The sequence below is a fragment of the Xyrauchen texanus genome, chromosome 39 (assembly GCF_025860055.1).
Source record: "Xyrauchen texanus isolate HMW12.3.18 chromosome 39, RBS_HiC_50CHRs, whole genome shotgun sequence".
Classification (NCBI taxonomy): Eukaryota; Metazoa; Chordata; class Actinopteri; order Cypriniformes; family Catostomidae; genus Xyrauchen; species Xyrauchen texanus.
This window is the reverse complement of record NC_068314.1, coordinates 3,150,232-3,170,137: the sequence shown is the minus strand read 5'-3', so window position 1 is coordinate 3,170,137 and position 19,906 is coordinate 3,150,232. Positions and strand designations below refer to the sequence as shown.

Here is a 19,906-nt window from a genome sequence, read left to right as displayed (position 1 = left end):
CATATTAGACCAGAACTCACTGCTCAACCATTCCATGACATCACCGCTTTGTTTTCATCCCGTCAGATGGAATATCTTAATATTCAGTCTCTAGTCACAATACTGTGCTCATTCATGGAACATGGAGTTTTCAAACTAAAAAAATTGTCAACATTTGAAGTGCTGTTTATCTGAAGCACAATTCCAAGTGACTTCCATTTTCATAAAGACACAGACCCCAGTTAGATAACCCCTGGTTTAGGCTGTTTGCCCTGTTATTTCCCTGGCCAAACCCCATTTATATCTTCTATTCAGTCCACGTCAGCCATTCAGCAACGCTACAAAAGTTGCAACTAATTTAGCCAGTGACTGTATCTCCCTTTGGAATTCCAGGTCACACAAATGACCATGTGTGGGCAACTTCTACCACCGGCCAGAGAGAATAAACTACAGGGGGCTTATTCACCGCCTGCTAATGTAGATTCAGAATAATCATATCTGATGTGTTTATAACCATCAAAAATATTCTTGATTAGACACATGTTTTGAAGGAGAGACCTGGTAGAAATGAATGGCTTCTGTATGATTTTTGTTACACTAATATTGTTTGAGCTGTGGATGCGCCCCCCCGCTATGTTCTAAGTGGTGTGTTCCGTTCTGTCCTTATAGAAAACCAAATAGATTCTAAAGAGTGTGACATGTCAGATACTCTGAGCCCCAGCAAGGACAAAAGCAGCGACGACACCTCAGGTATGTAAAGCTTGGGTATATTTGTACTGTTTGGATTGCTGTTTATTTGTTCTTACGGCTTTATGTGAACACTAGAGTTCTGATTGAACAAATTGTTCTTTTTATTCATTCTGACTGTTTGTCTCTTTTTGTATGTCCTTTTTTGCTTGTTGAATCTATTTATTTCTATTTGTCTTTCTGTGTCTTTATTTCTGTCTGCCTTTTCTTTGTTCTTTTTTCTTTCATTCTTTTCATTGTTCTTTCTCATTTGTTTTTTGTTCTTGCTGTCTTTTCTTTTTTCTCTTTGTTTATTTTTAATTTGTTTATTCATTAATTCTGTTTTTTGCTTTTTGTTTGTTATAATATTTTTTTCATTCTCTTTACTTTCCTTTTCGTAACATTTTGTTTGTTTGTTTGTTTGTTTGTTTGTTTGTTTATTCTTTCTGTTTTCTTCCCATCCAGATGGACAGATGGATGAGCAAGAACTGAATGAGACTCAGAACAGGGGTTCTCTTTTGAAAGGTAATCTTTCCATTATTTTGTGTTAACTTCCCTGTTGGAAACGCCAGTGTTGATGGGTGTGGGTGTTATTTGGCCGGACTATAGTGTTAGTCACACTCTTTATCTACATTCATTAGAGCTCAGTGCATTGGCATGCGGCACAACTGCACAGCTTATCAGGGTGTGTTTCCCTCCAGTGTTTCTTAATATGGTCTAAATCTGCAGATGGTCAAAGCGGTGGGCACATAAGGTTTAAGTGGTGGGCTCGAAATGTTGAACAGGTGTACTTGCGTCATTCCGTTTCAGATGTACCCTCAGAGGTTTGCCCCTGTGCCACTTTATGGTACGCTGGAGGACAGAATGGAATGTAAACCAATTACAGCTCAATTAGACAGGAAATGCAGAGTTCTTTTTCAATGTCACGTACAGCTGCCGTGCAGACATCTTTCAGTCAGAGGGAATGAGCTGTCAGTATTTGGGTTTGTTTGAACTGCTGTAGTTTATTACTTTCGGGTGTTCTAAATGTGATTTAGTGTTTTGAAAGTTTCAAAGTAGCATTTAATTTGTTCGTTTTTATTAGCTGTATTTAAGACACAACCCTAGAGGCCATATCAGACCCTGTTAGACCACATCAGACCATATCAGACCCCTTAGAAATCACACTGGACCCCAAAATACCTCATCATACCACATGAGATTGCATTAGACTCCATTAGACCTCATCAGACCACATCAGACCCCCAAGAGACAACATAATACCCCATTAAACCTCATAATACCTCATCAGACCCCCAAAAGACTACATCAGACCCACAAGAGACCTCATCAGACCACATCAAACCTTAACAAACCCCTTACAGACCACATCAGACCAACAAAAGACCACCTCAGACCCTAATAGACTTCATCAGACCCACAAGAGTCCACCTAAGACCTCAGACCTCATCAGATTCCCTAGAAACCACACCAGACACAAAAGAGACCCAATAAGACCACATTAGTCCACATCAGACCCCAAAGAGACAACATTATACCCCATCAAACCTCATCAGACCCCTCTTCCAGCCTTGTCAGACCCCCAAGAGACCTAATTAGACCCTTTGGAAACTACATCAGACCACCAAGAGACCTCATCAGACCACATTATAACTTAACAGACCCCTTAGAGATCTCATCAGACTAACAGTAGACCTCATGAGATCCTAATAGACTTCATCAGACACACAAAAGTCCACATAAGACCTCATCAGGCTTGATCAAACCTCATCAGATTCCCTAGAAACCACATTAGACCACCGAAAGACCTTGAGACCACATTAGACCTCATCAGACCCCTTGGAAAAACCACCTCAGATCCCATTAGGCCTCTTTAGGCACCATTAGACCTTATCAGACCACATCAGACCCCGTCCAACCTTATCAGAAACCCAGAAGACCTTATCAGACCCCCAAGAGACCACGTAATACCCCATTAGACCTCATCAGACCACATTAGACCTAATCAGACCCTTTAGAAACCATATCAGACCCCAAAAGACTTCATCAGACCCAAAAGAGTCCTCATCAGACTACATCAAACATTATCAGATCCTTATGAGTCCATATCAGCCCTCATCAGACCCCTTGGAAACCACATCAGACCCCATTAGGGCCCTTAGAGACCAGACCAACAAGAGATCTCATCAGACCCTAAAAGACTTCATCAGACCCACAAGAGTCCACCTAAGACATCATCAGACCTCATAAGATTCCCTAGAAACCACACCAGACACACAAGAGACCCAATGAGACCACATTAGGCCTCAACAGACCCTTTGGAAACCACCTCAGATCCCATTAGACCACATCAGACCCCAAAGAGACCCCTCATCCAGCCTTTTGAGACCACCAAGAGACCACATTAGACCTAACCAGACCCTTTGGAAAATACATCAGACCACCAAGAGACCACATCAGACCACATTAGACCTAACCAGACACTTTGGAAACTACATCAGACCACCAAGAGACCTCATCAGACCACATTATACCTTAACAGACCCCTTAGAGATCTCATCAGACCAACAGGAGACTGACCTCATGAGATCCTAATAGACTTCAGACACACAAAAGTCCACATAAGACCTCATCAGATTTAAAACTGAGCTTTAATATAGAGACTTATTAATAAACCGGTTCAAGCACAAGTTACATTAACGAATGGTGATGAAATGGATATTACAAAGTCATGGAGTTGAACTGGCACTAATCTCTTTTGCTGTAAGTTTGTTTTCTAGTTTTTAAGAATGGTTGCATTGGATCAGACAGATTTGCCCCTCTGTCTGAAATGGCATAAGCTCCGTTGTGACTCACATCCACTCATACTGAAAATGACGATCGTTCATCTTGTCTCACGCTGCTGAATCACTCAATACATCCACAGATTTGGCTCCCACAGAACTATTTCCATTACAGCACATGTACATAGTTCCAGCATTTATTCTGCAAGAGCAGGTTTTTAAAGGGGGAATTTCATAGAAAACTGTATTTTCCTCTTTTGAAGGAAAGGTTTAGAAGAGTTTTGTTATATTTAAACATCAACCGAGATAATATATGTAAACATAAATTAGCATTTATACAAAATAATTTACAGTACAATCATGTTATACATTATATCAGTTCCATGGTATTTGCTAGCATCATGCTTTACAGGATGAGCTACTGGTAAGCCCAAAAGCTGTAAAAACATTCATTATAATCACTACGGTATTAACATCACAACTATGAGCTAATTAACATATGGGCCACCCACTTTTAAATGTCAACATTTAGTATTCATTAACTTGACTCGCCCTGATGAACGACAGTATGAATTATGCCTTCATGCAAAGATCAGCAAATGATAACAGAGCTAATTTACATAAAGGTCTTAAAAATACAGTAACCAAGAAAAGAAAGAAACAAAACTGAAATTGATCATGTTAAACTTAATTAAGACATGGTTTTTGTTGCAAGAAGCCTTGGCTAATATAAGTGGATTTTAGGGGTAAAATGTTACACAAGCAGAAAATGGCATCTTTGGTCCACCTGTAATATAAATCAAGTTTTTTTTTTAATTATTTACCAAAAACAACATATTTTAGCTTTGTTTCATGACCATTTTCTCTCACTCTGTTGTTAGAATTACAGGAGCTGTTAAATGCTGTTTATATTTGACAATGGGAAATATGCCACAAGAGGGTGCTGTTGAATTAGGATGGAACTGCAGAGCTCCATATGGATCCTATTTGCTATACAGTAGATATGGCTTTGATACACAATCTCATCTATGAAGACATTTTCAACTGATGCTCCTGATTAAATCATTGTAATAGCAGAAGAATGTGATTACACACCACTTTATTTCCTGTGTCATTAAACGTATGGCAGAACTACAGAAACACAGCGAAGAGTATGGTACGTCATTTAGCCTGAAAGCAGCTCTCTTCGTCCCAGTAAACACCCTTTTTGGCCATCGTCTGACATCATGAAGGATTATCAGCCTTTAAATTAGCGCACGACTTCAACATCTGTCGAGTGCTCTGAGAACGGGACATTCATCAGTTTATGGTCAGAGGAGGTTTCCTAATAGCCTGTTTTTAGTAGACCACGTGAGAGGCCAAATGGATGCTCCTCAGAGAGGCTAATGGGGGCACAAATGCTTGTTTGCTTGGGATGATGTCATTGGAGAGGACAAAATAACTTATCTTGTCTGGGTGCAGGTCATCTCAACAGCTCGTTTGTAGATATTCCAGTGCAGCTGTATGAGCAAGCTTGACTTGGGCCCGCAATGGCTGGAGTTGTCTAATCAGACAGAGTTGTACTCAGTCACTACTGGCTCACAGTCTAAAGCCAAAGCCATCGTAGCTGGTATACAAGTGTGTTGTCTTAGTTTGAGAACAGTGCATAAATCAAGAGACTATAATACATTTTATGCAACTATGAGATTCACTAGGAAGCAACGTCAGTTGGTCCTGTCGTCTTGTGAAGTAACACTGTATCAGTTACACTGATAACTGCAATGCTTTGTCCTTGAAAGACCCCTCACATAATGAATTAAGCAATTCTTAACAAGGGTCATAAGGATGGTTTCCTTAGAGTTTGAACTAATTGAGTTTCAGTGCTTGATGTTTCTGCCCACAGATGCTTGAAATTATAACGTGTCTCTTGTGGCTCGTAAGGTTTAGACATATTTTTGACTCATTGTAATGGAATTCTCACACTGAGCAGCTTTGAAAGCACTGATGAGCTGCGACCATGATGAGTGTTGTGCAACAAGGCGTTTTGTCAGCTGTTTTTTTTTTTTTACTTTTTTGTTCTCCCAGTGAAACATCATTGGTCCAAAATTCTGGACCACATAGCTGTTTATTAACCAAGTATGTTTTGATTTGGCTGTGATTTTTTTAATTAGCTCATTAGGGCTGGGTATTGATACAGATTTCTCGATTTGATTACGATTCACAAGCTTTCGATTCCAATTTTGATTTGATATTGACTCATATGGGTATATTTCAGTTGTAATGTCCATTTTGCTTTTATATAAAATAAATTCTCTTCCAGCTTATGCTGTTAATTATACAGGGGGCCTGGGTAGCTCAGCGAGTATTGACGCTGACTGCCACCCTTGGAGTCACGAGTTTGAATCCAAGGCTTGCTGAGTGACTCCAGCCAGGTCTTTTAAGCAACCAAATTGGCCTGGTTGCTAGGGAGGGTAGAGTCACATGGGGAAACCTCCTCGTGGTCGCTATAATGTGTAGTTCTCGCACTCGGTGGGGCTCGTGGTGAGTTGTGTGTGGATGCCGCGGAGAATAGCTTGAAGCCTCCACACGCGCTACGTCTCCACGGTAATGCGCTCAAGCCATGTGATAAGATGCACGGATTGACTGTTTCAGACATGGAGGCAACTGAGATTCGTCCTCCGCCACCCGGATTGAAGTCACTCACTATGTCACCACGAGGACTTAGAGGGAATTGGGCATTCCAAATTGGGGAGAAAAGGTTAGGGAAAAATATAGATAAATACAGGGGACCTTCTGACTAGGTACATTATGAAAATATAAATTTTACAAATTAGGTCGTGTTGTGTTGCTACTATTTAGGTCGAGGTGTTAATCACAGCCATCTGATTTCACTTGATTGAACATGTATTGTTTTTCCTTCACTTTACTTCAGCAGGTCAGCCACATTATTTCCTAATTTGTCCCCTTACTTTACCATCTGCTCTTTGTGTGTTTGTAGAGATGGACAGGAACCTAGATTCCGAAGACACTGAGCAGGTCATTCCACACCTCCACAGAGAGCTGCAGGAGGCACAGGAGCTCGCCAACACCGGCAAACAGAGATGCCTCGAGCTTCAAGGTACTTTAGAGAATTGTCTTTCATGTACAATCTACATTAAAAATGAAGGGTAATGCACTGGTTTAGTGTGAATCCTCATAAGTATTTTTCCTCTGTCAGCTCTGCTGGAGGAAGAGAGGAGAACTAACAGACAGCAGACGGAAGAATCTGCTAAACAGATCCGCTTCTTACAGAGTGAGTCAAACAATGAACCATTCAACACTTGCACAAGAAATATCTTCAGTGTTTTGCCTTCGGGTATGTGTTATTTAAGCAATAATGTACAAGTGTTTATGCTATATTGTGAATGAGTCTGTCAATTTAACCCATTATTTCAGTACTATTTAATTCTATGCAAAATAACACATACAAAAACAGTTCAACTAATCATGCTCCCTGAATTATCCGTAATAAGGCATTTTCCTACCATTGGAGAAATGTGTGTATATATATATATATATATATATATATATATATATATATATATATATATATATATATATATATATATTTTTTTTTTTTATTATTTTTTTTTAATTATTATTATTTTCAGGACACAAATTTTCATTAAAATTATCATTTTATTCATTTACCAAAGTATTTGTTTATTATCCCTGACTTGTAAACTAATGTTAATTGTAACTAGGTAAACAATTGTTTTGCATTAAAGCTGTAGCTGTTTATTTTAAAACGGTAGATCGCTGTACTATGCAATTCAGTTTAAACACTTACAAAATAGACTATCAAATCTGAATGAATGAGCCATGTGCAAATCCATTGTAAAACAGTGTAAATACACATCCCTGTGACCACACATAATTTGGATGTTAAGATGCCAAGTTGCTAGACGACCATAAGCGGCCTTCGATAAGGTTAATGAATGATATTACTTGAAGAATTATTATTGTGATTATTTTATTAAATACTGTTGTTTTTTTATCATATTGTTGTTTTTCAAATTTTATACAAGAGATAAGCCACTTGAAGTTAAAGTGTAACCGTGATTTTAGCACTGTGAAAGGGTTTAAGCCTAACAACACCTCTAAACTATGGTAAAATCACTAACACAAGACTTCTCTTGGCCTTTTGTTTTAATATCTCTTTCTTTAGCTCAACTTTCAAAGCTCCAGTCTGACATGGAAGCTCTGCGTGAACAGAGGGAGAACACCATTACCAGCACCAGAGAGGAGCTCTACAGCGCTCAGGAGGAGATCCTGGTGTTACGTCACGCCATGGAGGCTGCCACTGCCGAGCGGGAGTGTGAGATGGCTGCCTTGCAGGGAGACCTGAGCATCGTCACTGCCGAACTAGACAAATGGAGACAGAAGGCCGCCAAGTATGAAGTGGAAATCAGCAATCTACAGGCCAGCTTTCAGATGCAGAGCCAGCAGCAAGAGAGTGCCAGTCAACTACAAGGTACACATTCTGACTGCACACCAATCAGATTAGTTTTTATAAACGAATGTCTGCACTTTTGCAAGTGAAATTAGGATCCATTTAGTGCAGACAGTGAAGTCAGTATCCGGTTGATCTAAATCAGTGTGTGGACTGGCAGGCCGTTAGAATCACAGCTCTCCCAGAAACAGTTCTGTGGTGACAGAGTTCAGCGGTCAGGCCAGCATAGAATGTCGTCATTGGGGCTCTTGCAGTAACCCCTGTCCTGCTGGGGTTATTTCATATTTGTTGGATTCTTGTTCTGTTTTTCATAATCTCAATGAATGACAATTCTCATTGACACTCAGATCTTACACTTTTAACTTTACAGACTGTTTTCTTTTGCACAGTCATACACTAAATAGTTGAAATATGGTTCGGTTTTGTTTCACTTTGTCTACACTGGAAATGTTTTGGTGGCATGTTGCCTCAATGTTAAAAATATTTGTTACAACGGACCAATCAGCTGTGAGCTCAATGCTAGACTTCAACAGTAAAATAAAAATGACATCCTAAATTGATGGAATAACATGTGAAAATGAGTAATTGAATGCTTGCAGCATTTTTATTATAATGAGAGCTATTCGGTTTTGATGGTTTTCTGGTTTATACACTTGGATGATTATGTACAATTAAATGTTGGTTAAATTATAGGATTTATATTTTTGTAACAGTCTCTCTGTCTGTCTCTCACTCTCTCTCAGGTGCGCTGGAGAAGCTTCAGACCGAGTGCTGTGGTCTTCAGCATGATTGTGATAGTTTGCGTACTGAGAAAGCCACACTGTTAAAGAAACTGCACAGACTGCAGGAAGAGCTCAACAGGTGAGACACATACACACACACCAGATACACCACTAGTGTTCTTTAGACCATTTTACAACAGTGAAGAGCCGCCAGTGTTTTCTGCTGTCCCTCTCACACATGGAGAATGTTTCAACTCATTCACTTTATGACAAAACAGCTTTGTTTTTTCACTTACAGAAGACATGAGTGACTTTTACAACATAACCTCTTTTGACAAATCGATGTAGGGAAGTACCTTTGTCCTGTGCTTGAATAACGCCATAGGCAGTGTGTGTTTCACTGCACTGTTATTGTCTGATAAGTCATACTATGAGTTCATCTACCCTAAAGCTACAGAACACACACACACACACACACACACACACACACACACACACACACAGGCAGCATACCTAGACAATATTTTTTGGAGAAAGTCAAGTGTGTCTAAACTTTTGATTAGTAGATTAATAATAGTGTGTATTTTATATAAGTACGCTTTGGGGTGTTTTAATCAACATTGGGCACTTTTAAATTGTGGATAACACATTTTTGACACACTCACTGGTTTATTTTAATTTGTCAATTAACAATGTCCTGCAGTGTGTGTACATCAACAACAAGAGATTTATTTCATTTTTGTCATGAAAATTCCCACCACAGTGTCATTTCCAGCACGTCTCAAATTCTATTTTGTGTTCAATAGAATTCTGTGCTGGAAATGATGCGGATGGAAATGCCATTTTTTTTTATTTTCATATAAAATGGCTCTTTCTAAATGGCTCTTTGCTAAAAGTTCATGTATACAAAATACACACAATTAAATTGTATTTTTATACTTTTTACATAATTTGGCAAAATGACAGCATGACTTGAAATGAAGCCCAATAAATAAAAGTAATCTTTCCCTTGATTTTTCCTTTGTTTTGTCTCAAGCGTGTTCTTCACTGACACTGGTTGGATATTGAATATTTTCTTAAAAATTTGGGTGAAATGGTTTGAGTGTGGTGGAAATAACACCATCATTTTGAACCCTATAAATATTGAAATTGTTTACTTAGTTCACTCTTTGTTTAGATTATCATAATTGTAAACAATTTGTAGCTTTATAATGAATTTTCCTAATTTATAATTGAAAGTAATTTGAAAAGGCCTGGTAAAAATTTACCTGAAAATGTCATCATACTCGAACCTCTAATCTGCATGTTGCAGGATATTCCATATGAAAATTTGAAAGTGAGGTGATCACTTAGAAAAATCCCCAGTGTAGGGAGTAATGAGTGCTACGTAGGGACCCTGTAAATCGGAGTGTAGCTCATCTTATCTATCTTAAGTAGGACACTCAGATTGTTGGTGTTCTTTTCTTTTCAATGCAGCTCCAGAGAACAGAGTGCGACACTCAGCTGCAGTTTAAATGCTCTGGAGAAATCACAGGGTGACCTGGAGAACAAACTGGGCTCTATACAGGATCAGCACCAACAAAACGCCAGCAAACTGAAGATACAACTGGCCCAAGCAGAGGACCGCACCAGAGATCTGCAGAAGGAGGTACAGTCACATCAAAGGAAATAAAATGTTTCATGTTCTAATGTACTATCATAACTCAGAGCAAATCAATTAGATATCAATTCCATAAAAACAAAAATAGTTATGAAAAGCTATATTATGGCTTCTCTGGTGCAAGAAACCTCTACTAAAAGAAGAAAAAATAAATGCTAAAGAATAAATACAAACATGTAGCGTAAAGTTCTGTCGTGTCTGATTTGATTTATCTTTCTCCTTATCAGTATGACGACACTCAGAATCTGCTGTCAGATCTTAGGCAGCGGTATGAACAGACCGAACAGGAGAAACGCTCCATCAACGATGAGCTGGAGCAGTGCAAGGTCAATCTGAAGCTCCTGCAAGAGAAAGGAAGCAATGTGAGTCACAAAAACTGCACATTTCAAACATTGACTTTAATTAGTAAGAGGAGAAAATAAACCTTGAGTGATGAACTACTCAACAGATTGCATTTCAGCACTTCGATTGACAACATCGAGATATTTTTTCCTCAATTAGTGGTCGCCATTCAACACTGTTGGTTCATAGCTGTTCATAGACCTTCAGTGTTTTGCACCATGCACAAAAAATAAAGCAGGACATGCACATGGTACAGTTTTGTGACTTGTGTTAGCAAGTATTCTGTACTTACTGCCTAGATGGCATTTGTGGACACATTCAGATGTTGAAACTTGCTTACGATGGCCAAAAATTGTTGTCTGTTTAGAAATCTCACTTGGTTTAGTGAGGTAAAATGTGGTTTAGGGTTCTGCTAGTTTTTTTTCTTCCTTATGAACCAATACGAGAGTTTTTCCAGCTATTTTTGTGCCATGTTGTGGTTTGATGCTGATATTATTTGGTTCTTCTTTCTAAACTTTTTTTTTTCTTTGGGCGGGGGGGTAAAATTGTATACACAAAGCTGTAGTTGTCACATAAATGTATTCGATTTCTCACAGTTCCCACAATCCAACCCCTTTCACTCTGTTGATTGGAGTCTACAACAATCACTTCATGTGTTTTTGATTTGGACACTTAACACAGATTGTAATTCTTACTGTGTTCGTCAATGAATGCAAATAACCAACATTTAATTTGATGTGATTTATTACAGAATGTTCTGGGTTCAATAAAAAAGCTCAGTCGACAGCGTTGGAGGCATAATGTTGATTACCAGAAGGAAAAAATATATTTCATCTCGTCCATCATTTATTTCAAAAAGTGTTTGTGTTAACACGATTTTAGCATGATAAAACCACTTGATTTAAATTTGCTAAAAATGGTTGTCATGACAATATAAAGATAAACCCTTTAATCTGGTATCACTTTTATGACCCTGTTACGATCCCGGACGAGCCCCCATTAATGTTATGACCCCCAATTTGCCAAGGGATGTAAAGGGTGTAAATTAATAAATTATTGTCATGGATACTGGGTACAGAAAAGACCATGAGAAAAGAGCTATATTCCCAAAACAAAGTGGTTTATTTATATACAAATTGTTGAAGTAAATGGTGAGTAATGTGCAACAGGTGAAAATTTGAAGTATTTACAATATTTACAGTACCTATAGACAAAGAGGGAAAAGGTATGTGAGCGGCGTCAAATCAAAGAACAAAACTGCCCACTAAATTTACCCCAATCCCTCTAGTGTAGACTGACTAACAAAAGAAAATGTGAAACACAAAACCAATCTTCAGCATCAAGACATCCTTAGTAATCTACTGTGCCTAATACAAACACAAATCTTACAAGGGGGTAGCACTCCAATCCTTAACTAAAGTTTCAAATACAAAAATAATGTAACTACATGTGCACCATGTAATGCATACAAGTGTCACAATGAATGAACAACAATGTTAGGAATATATTAGATCTAGTCGCAATCTCCAATCCCCTGGTCACCTGAACAACTCACAGGTATCGCACACCGGATGCGCACATTCTATTCGCGCGAGCTCAATTTTGAATCAACTCCTGGTAGAAGTCTAGAAGAGCTGCACGATGGGTTAGTTTTAATTTGATGTATTTATTTTTTATGTTAATTGAATAATAGCTGATGTTTGAACGTTAATCAAGTAAAAGTGTCTATCACGTTGTTAAGTCTGTTATTTTGTTGTAACGTTATCCGTTGTCTTGGCAACTATGTTACATAATACAATAGTATTTATTTAGCTAGCGTTTAGCTAACCCGAGTGAAAACGTTAACCAAACAAGTTATTTGATATATTCTTTTTTATTATATACGTAACTGACGATATGTTATTTCTTTGTAACATAATGTTATAATGTTATATATTTTTTCCAATATGACTTTATTCAAGCTGTTAAATTAGGAATGTTAAACTAAATGTATATTGCAGCACAGGGTGAAGTCAGTATGTACATTAACGACGATTTGAGACAAATAAATGTAAATTTAATATACAACTATGTAAATGGCGCTCTGTGGCGCGGCAGGGTTTTGAACAAGGTCCTGAGCCGTAGCTGGGCGCCGTGGACAGACGCCGAATGGCGCCGCCGGTTTGTGTACACTCATAGAGAATAATGTGTTCGAATTTTAAAGACATGGCGCTACACGGCGCTGCGCTTCTCGTTCGGTGTGCGACCCCCTTGAGTCTCTGAAGACTTCGCAAAGGAAGTAGAAGAAACCACAACACACACAGTGTCTATATTCAATCTATTCAACGTTTATTACAGCAAGCATGTTATTTATATTCTTCATGAGACAAAGAACAGCCAATAGTAAAGTGACGACAAGGCTCTTATGACAGAGGAGGTGAAACTGGGTACACCGGAGTGATAAAGGAACATGACCATATACAGATGTCCCAGACGGTTTACTACTTATAGAGCTGACCCATTCAACTCATGAAAATAAGCATGCTCTTCGAAATACGGACCATCAAAAAGAGGAATTAAGAGAAGAGGAACAGACCGCAATAATTAACGGCCATGCACACCCTGAGGTGTGTGGCAAGCCTCTGGGGTCAACTGCACACACATACATATAGAGCAAAAACACAAAGCAGAACATCATGTATAATTTCATATTTTCTCATTTCTCACAAACAACAAGTGACATAATGCGGGAACAACAGGACAGCACAATGATACACAACGAATGTTTCAAATTTTAACATGAGCAGATAATGAACAATGGCGTGGTACAAATCGGAGCCAACAACAGACTGTCGACATTGTGTTTTTGGATGAGGTTTTGAACAGGTGGAGGTTGGGTGACGATGTCAGACTAGTAGTAAAACATAATGTTTACATGTTAAAACAGTGTTTATAGACTGGCCCCATTCACTTCCATTGTAAGTGTCCTACTGGAACAGCACATATTTATTTTATTTTTAAAGAAACGAGAGTCAAGGCGAAATAATTGTCGAAATCAACATCATGTCTCAAATGTTAACGACTGAGCTTGAACCAAGAATATTTCCTTAATGTCTCGACACTTTCCTCGTTCCTGGTGTTCTGCTTCTAGATGTTGACCTGTGTTTGTGGCTCTGGGGCGTCGATGAGATTTTTTGTGTTTGTGTTGTTGATTTACCGACAGTCTCCCACTGCAACTGAGGCCTTTTTCCGTTCGTTTGTTTGTTTGTAGTTGTACAACTCCCTCCCCCACCCTGTTTTCCGTAGAATAGTTTAAAGGTTAATTTGTTATTTTATTTGTAATATCCCTTCCCTCCTCTAGCCACCCATATTGCAGCCTGTCCAAGCCATATTCATCGGTCTATTCCTGGCTTTGCTGTATTGGTGCTTCGGCCAGTTGTGGTAGAAAGGTACACACGCTCCTGTTGAGTCTGTGTCTGTTTGTCTCCTGTATGTCCTCCTCTGTATATATCATCATGTATATACGACCTGTGCATGGCAAAAAGACTCACCCATAATCTCTGCACTCGCTTCTCCCAAAATCCCATTTTTGGTGCTTCGCAACATGTGGGAAACTCACAAATTCTTCATCCACATAGAATCACCTACTAATAATCATCACACATCACAGTCTTGTCTTTGCTTGGATCACTAATGTTTATATAAGTCACTGCACGATTTTGGATGCTTCTTTTTTTTGTTTGTCAGAACATCTTTCTTTTGCTGGTTTTACGTTGATGAATTTAAAGGAACTATTCACCCAGAAATTAGAATTTTGTCATCATTTGCTCACCCTCATGTAGTTCCAAACCAATAAACCATGAGGCTAGGCTCTTTTGAACATGAGCCCATACAGATGAGTTTGGCGCATGCGCTCTATGACTGCTTTGTGATGCTCTTCAGTACAGTCAGCAGCAATGAAGATGCTTGTCAGCATCAAGACATGCCAAGATACAGACTTCCATGTGTCTATTTAAACTGGACTGCACACAGACTGTACTGTGCTGATGACAAAGTCTACACTAATACGTTTTTAGTTAAAAAACTGATTCATTTAGCTGTTTAAGCCTCTCATCCACACTAGAACGGCGTTTTCAAAAATGCTCTTTTTTTTACGCATCATCACGTGATATAGTTTTTTTTACGCATCATCACGTGATATAGTTCTTAATATTCTATTATAGTCCTAGTCATATAATGGCATAAACTAAGAGTTGATGTTGATTTAATTTTTTGGCATAAGAGGTATACATTTTGGTCTGTTCTTCACAGTAATCTGTTGAACGACTTCAGAAGAGTCGTATGAACTACTAATGTTAAACTTAAAAAAAAAAAAAGAAAATAATAATAATTTGGAGCTTTACAGCCCCAGTCAACTAAACTTCTTTTGTGTCCCACATAAGAAAGTCAGACTGTTTGGAATGATACAAGGGTGAGTAAATGATGACTAAATTATCATTTTGATGGAACTATTACTTTAAACACAGCTTTTCTTTAAGTTTGAAGAAAGACGGTTGTGTTTGTTTTTATTTGATTTATAACTCCTGTGAGGTAACCGGTTCTCCTTGTTTTACTGAAGTATTTGCTTTATCTGTCTTCTCCCTCGTTCTCTCTGTATATTTATGTATATCTTTCGTCTCTTATTATCAGGCCTCTTTTCTTTAGCTGCAGTCTCCAGTGCTTCTGTCCTGGTGTGGTGATGTTTTCTAACGAACTTTATTAATCGCCTCCTCGTTGTTTCAGAGCGGATGGATGCCCTGGATGCCGGTGGTCGCCGCCGTGATTGCCGTGGCAGCAGTGGTGCTTTATCCTAACCTATCCAAGAGCTCGTCCTGAGAGCGTGAACCAATCGCAACACTTTGTGTATGTCCAGCCCCAGTCATGTTTAGTCCTGGGACGAGGTCTAAAACTGAACATAATACCTCCTGATTTACAGCCCATTGGGTCTCAGCAATGTCTGTGTAAATGCAAATGTATATAATATAGAAAGACAGAGGGGATAAAGTTCGTATCGTATATTATAGAATAAATACTCTATCTGCATTTTTGACATTCGAATGGGAATTTCAGATTATTAAAATGGCCTAACCTAGGCCTAACTTTTTTGTTTTCTGGGATGGGGTACCATGTTTTCTGTTAGAAAGTTTTTTTTTGTTGTTGTTGTTGACTATACTTGTTGTTTGCCATGTTAGTTGTTAATGTGGTATTCCAAATAGCCAAATGAGAATCTGAACTCTGTGGCACAACTCGAGGGGTGAAGTGCCTAATTTTAAATAGTTCACATTGAAGTGCCACTCATGCAGCATCTCATTAATTTGATTTTAAACCGAAAATGTCAAAATTTCCCTATGGTTTGTGCTGTAATTGTGTTCGAACTGACATGCTTCTAGCACAGTGATGTGGTTGTCCTCTATGGCTGTTCTCTCTTGTATCATGTATTCTAAGCAAATGTTAAAGACACTACAAATATCGGAGTGATTTTGAAATTCGACTTTCTTCACATGTACGATTGTGGTCAGTGTTGAACGGACTGGAACAATGACTTAAAAACAAATGTTGTAGCTTTTTACCAACACTGAAGACGGGGCACTTTCATTTCACGGCTATGGCACGTCGTTTGAGGAATAAAATGGTCTTCTGCAGTTCCTCTTGATGAACGCTCTGGGATTTTGCGGCCTTAAATGTTTTCTCTTCTCGCTGAATGAAATTGATTGCAAAGGCTTTGATGCAGAAGTAGAATATATATATATATATATAGTGTGAAGCGGAGGTGGGCGGGGCCGGGCTACAATGTCGCACGCCCGGTCCCCAATCGGCCTGATGGGGCGCATGAGGGATAAAGGCGGCCGGTGACGACGGTTCGAGAGAGAGAGAATTACGGACATGTCCGTCGTGTGTGTTTTGGTTTAAGTTTTCATTAAATGATTATTTATATTGACAAGCCGGTTCTCGCCTCCTCCTTGCCCATCCTAACCCCCTTACATTGGTGCAGAAACCCGGCGTCAGTGTAAAGGATTCAATGGGAAGGAGGAGGCGAGAACCGGCTTGAGGATATAAATAATATTTTAATGAGAAACTTAAAAGACAACATAAACCCACATGACGGATATATCCGTAAACGATCTCTCTCTCCCGCACGATCCTCTGCAGTCGACCTTTATCCCTCACGTAGGCTTGATTAGTGTGTAGTATCACGACCCGCCTCCACCCTGCCACATATATATTTAAAAAAAATAATTGGTGGAAGTGTCAAATCCACACTTATAAAGCACAGAAATGGGTGGGAATGAATTATGTTGGTGGTGAAAGGGGAATGAGTTTAAATGTGAATGTGTGGGTTGCTTAAGACAAATTAACCAATGATGTGTTTGCTGTGTGCTGTAAATAAAGTCATTGAGCAAAACCGCAGTTCATCTGATTCAACCATGTCTTGAACTTTTGTTTTTGCATTTATTTATTTATTATTATTTTTTTTTCATCTTTTACTGGAAAGACAAAATTCCAGACCAAAATCCAGAATGGATTTCACCACAAATGCAAAAAAGCGAAGTTTGTAGCATAGAAAGAAGAGAGAAAAAAATGATCTTTTGCATTGACAATATTACACCACATTGTTCATAAACTTTAAAATGGCATGATGGACTTGATTTCGGGGACTTTTATTTTGTAAACCTAACAAAGGTTTGAAACATCTTTCTTTACAGGACATAAGGCACGTTTAGACAAATGCTCATGGGCTGTTTGTAAATATGTATGTATGAATGTTTGTGTGTAAATATGTTAGTCACAAAATAAAAATTGGATATTGTTCACATCTAATTTGCTTTACAAGATTTGATATTGTTGTCCCATTTATTATATCTTTTAAAAAATCAAGATTGCTCTGATATATGCATTTTAACAACTACTAAGAATGTACTTTTGTTTAGTCTTTAATTTATTCGTTTTGTTTTTTATTCAACAGAATGCGTACACAAGTTTCATGTAACTTTAGTAAGTAACTGCATATATATGTGCTTGATTGGTGCAAGCTTTACATTTTTATTCTTTTCGTCAGATCATAGATTATGGAATAGTTTCTGACAACTCTTCAGTTCAAAGATGAAGAAACTTTTTTAACCAGTCACCCTTTCCAACCAAGTCAGTACTGCTCACTGCCTGTGATGTTTTATTTTTTAAATCTTGTTTTTGAGAAGAAGAGCTCATAATTACTCCTCTTTTTGTTTTGGACATGAGAGAGTTAAATGTCCGAATTCTATTTTGTAAAGCCATAGAACGTTATAAGGGAATATGTGCACTAACATGTGTGATGTGCATGACTTCAATAAAACAAATTTACTTCCCTCTTCCCTCTGTTTGATTCTTTTTTGGTCAAGATTTAATTTATGCAAGCATAGATGCTTGTGTTCTTTTTTGGTCAAGATTTAATTTATGCAAGCATAGATGCTTGTGTCCCCCCCCCCCCCCAAACATTTCTCATAGACGTTCTTTATGGAAAACTAACTGCATTGTTTTTTCTAGCAAACTACAGTTTTTTTTTTCTCTCTCTCTCTTTTTTTACCAATCAAATAGGACCCTCTTCTGTCAAGTTTAGACATTTTGTGCAGTGTGTTAAATGAAGGTTTCACCTAGAAATTTTATTTGTAACCATGCATGGACACAAGATGGCAGCCCTTGCCCAACATGTTTCTAGTTATGCATGAAGGATCTTCAGCTTTAGGTGTTGTTCTGTTATGTAGGACAACGTTATAAATTGTTCACTGTCTTTCTATAGGAAATGTCATTGTTCTTTTCTTTGGGAATTGCACTTTTGGGTAGCGGTCCAGACAGAGCTGTAAACTTTAGACTCCTGCAGTAGTTAGTCACATTCACAAGGAAACTGTGTGGCACGCTGATAGAATTCCACGGATGATTGTCGAGTATTTGACTCATCTGGGGGCTGTAACTGTGACATGAGGGTGTGTAACTCATCAGTGCTGATAGGAAGTTCTCCTCCCCATCTGATAACCGCCTCGACACACCCACACTGAGATTTCTGTAATCAGCTTTGAGACTGTTCCCTGGCCTGTGTCAGCACAGTTGATATGAACTTGCTTCTGGGCTTTTTTAACATGTTAATCCTTACAGGGAGATCCTTCTTTTATGGGCACTTTTCTGTGCCCTGCAAAATATAAAATATTTCAATGCTATAATGTGCTCTTTTGGAACTGGCAAGTAACTGGAAATGTAAAAACGTAATTTCACTGAGCGTGTTTACATGCACATTCTTCTGGTACAGAAATATGATATATGATCATATATATTTATGTGTATGGATTTCCAAAAATCACATACTTGTACATTTATGCAACATCGATTTCAAACACTAAATAAATGGCTTGTTTGCATTCACCCAAAAATGAAAATTCTCTCATAATTTACTCACCCTCATGCCATCCCAGATGTGTATGACTTTCTATCTTCTGCTGAACACAAATAAAGATTTTTAGAAGAATATTTCAGCTCTGTAGGTCCGTACAATGAAAGTGAATGGCAACCAGAAATTTGAAGTTCCAAAAAGGAGATAAAGGCAGCATAAAAGTAATTCATATAACTCCAGTTCTCACACACACTATCATATCACTTCTGAATACATGGATTAAACCACTGGAGTCACATGGATTACTTCTATGCTGCCTCTATGTGCTTTTTGGAGCTTCAAAGTTCTGGCCACCATTCACTTGCACTGTCTGGACCTGCAGAGCTGAAAGTTTATTCTAAAAATCTTCCTTGTGTTTGCTGAAGATAGAAAGTCATACACATCTAGAATGGCATGGGGGTGAGTAAATGATGAACTATTGGTGAACTATTCATTTACTGGCTAATTAAATGTGTGCAGGAATGTTTTACATTTTGATGTCAAAAGCAGAGGATAATATGATGATATAAAATCACATGTAAATGCGTTTTTATTGTGTTCACAAGATTAAAGAATTTTCGTTTCATAACAGAATTACATCTAAAATAATAGTGTAATTAATGTAACTCAATTCAGTTTTATGGAATATTGTTAGTGTGTGTGTGTGTGAAGAATTTGTATTCAGTTTTTTTGGTGAGTGTTTTGCCATTTAAATACAGGACAACAGGCAACCCGACACCGTATCTGTCTGCATGAAAACACACTCATTGATCAAATGGTGGTGGAACCATAGCAATGAAATCGTGC

General features: G+C 38.3%; 1 protein-coding gene across 6 annotated transcripts in view; it reads left to right on the top strand.

Annotated features, from left to right (window-relative positions):
* The window catches only part of LOC127632500 (sarcolemmal membrane-associated protein-like), an 80,273-nt gene extending 62,231 nt beyond the window's left edge, over positions 1-18,042 (top strand). For 4 of the 6 annotated variants that reach the window (XM_052111105.1, XM_052111103.1, XM_052111101.1 and 1 more), the window contains 9 exons: positions 649-729; positions 1,171-1,230; positions 6,466-6,585; positions 6,685-6,759; positions 7,675-7,980; positions 8,703-8,820; positions 10,158-10,329; positions 10,569-10,703; positions 15,445-18,042. In XM_052111105.1, the coding sequence (XP_051967065.1) occupies positions 649-729; positions 1,171-1,230; positions 6,466-6,585; positions 6,685-6,759; positions 7,675-7,980; positions 8,703-8,820; positions 10,158-10,329; positions 10,569-10,703; positions 15,445-15,537 (1,160 nt within the window). In that variant the 3' untranslated portion in view covers positions 15,538-18,042. Of the gene's footprint in view, positions 1-648; positions 730-1,170; positions 1,231-6,465; positions 6,586-6,684; positions 6,760-7,674; positions 7,981-8,702; positions 8,821-10,157; positions 10,330-10,568; positions 10,704-14,023; positions 14,112-15,444 lie in introns of all 6 variants that reach the window. The other 2 variants (XM_052111104.1, XM_052111102.1) reach the window with 1 other exon arrangement.
* The last annotated feature ends 1,864 nt before the right edge of the window (positions 18,043-19,906 follow it).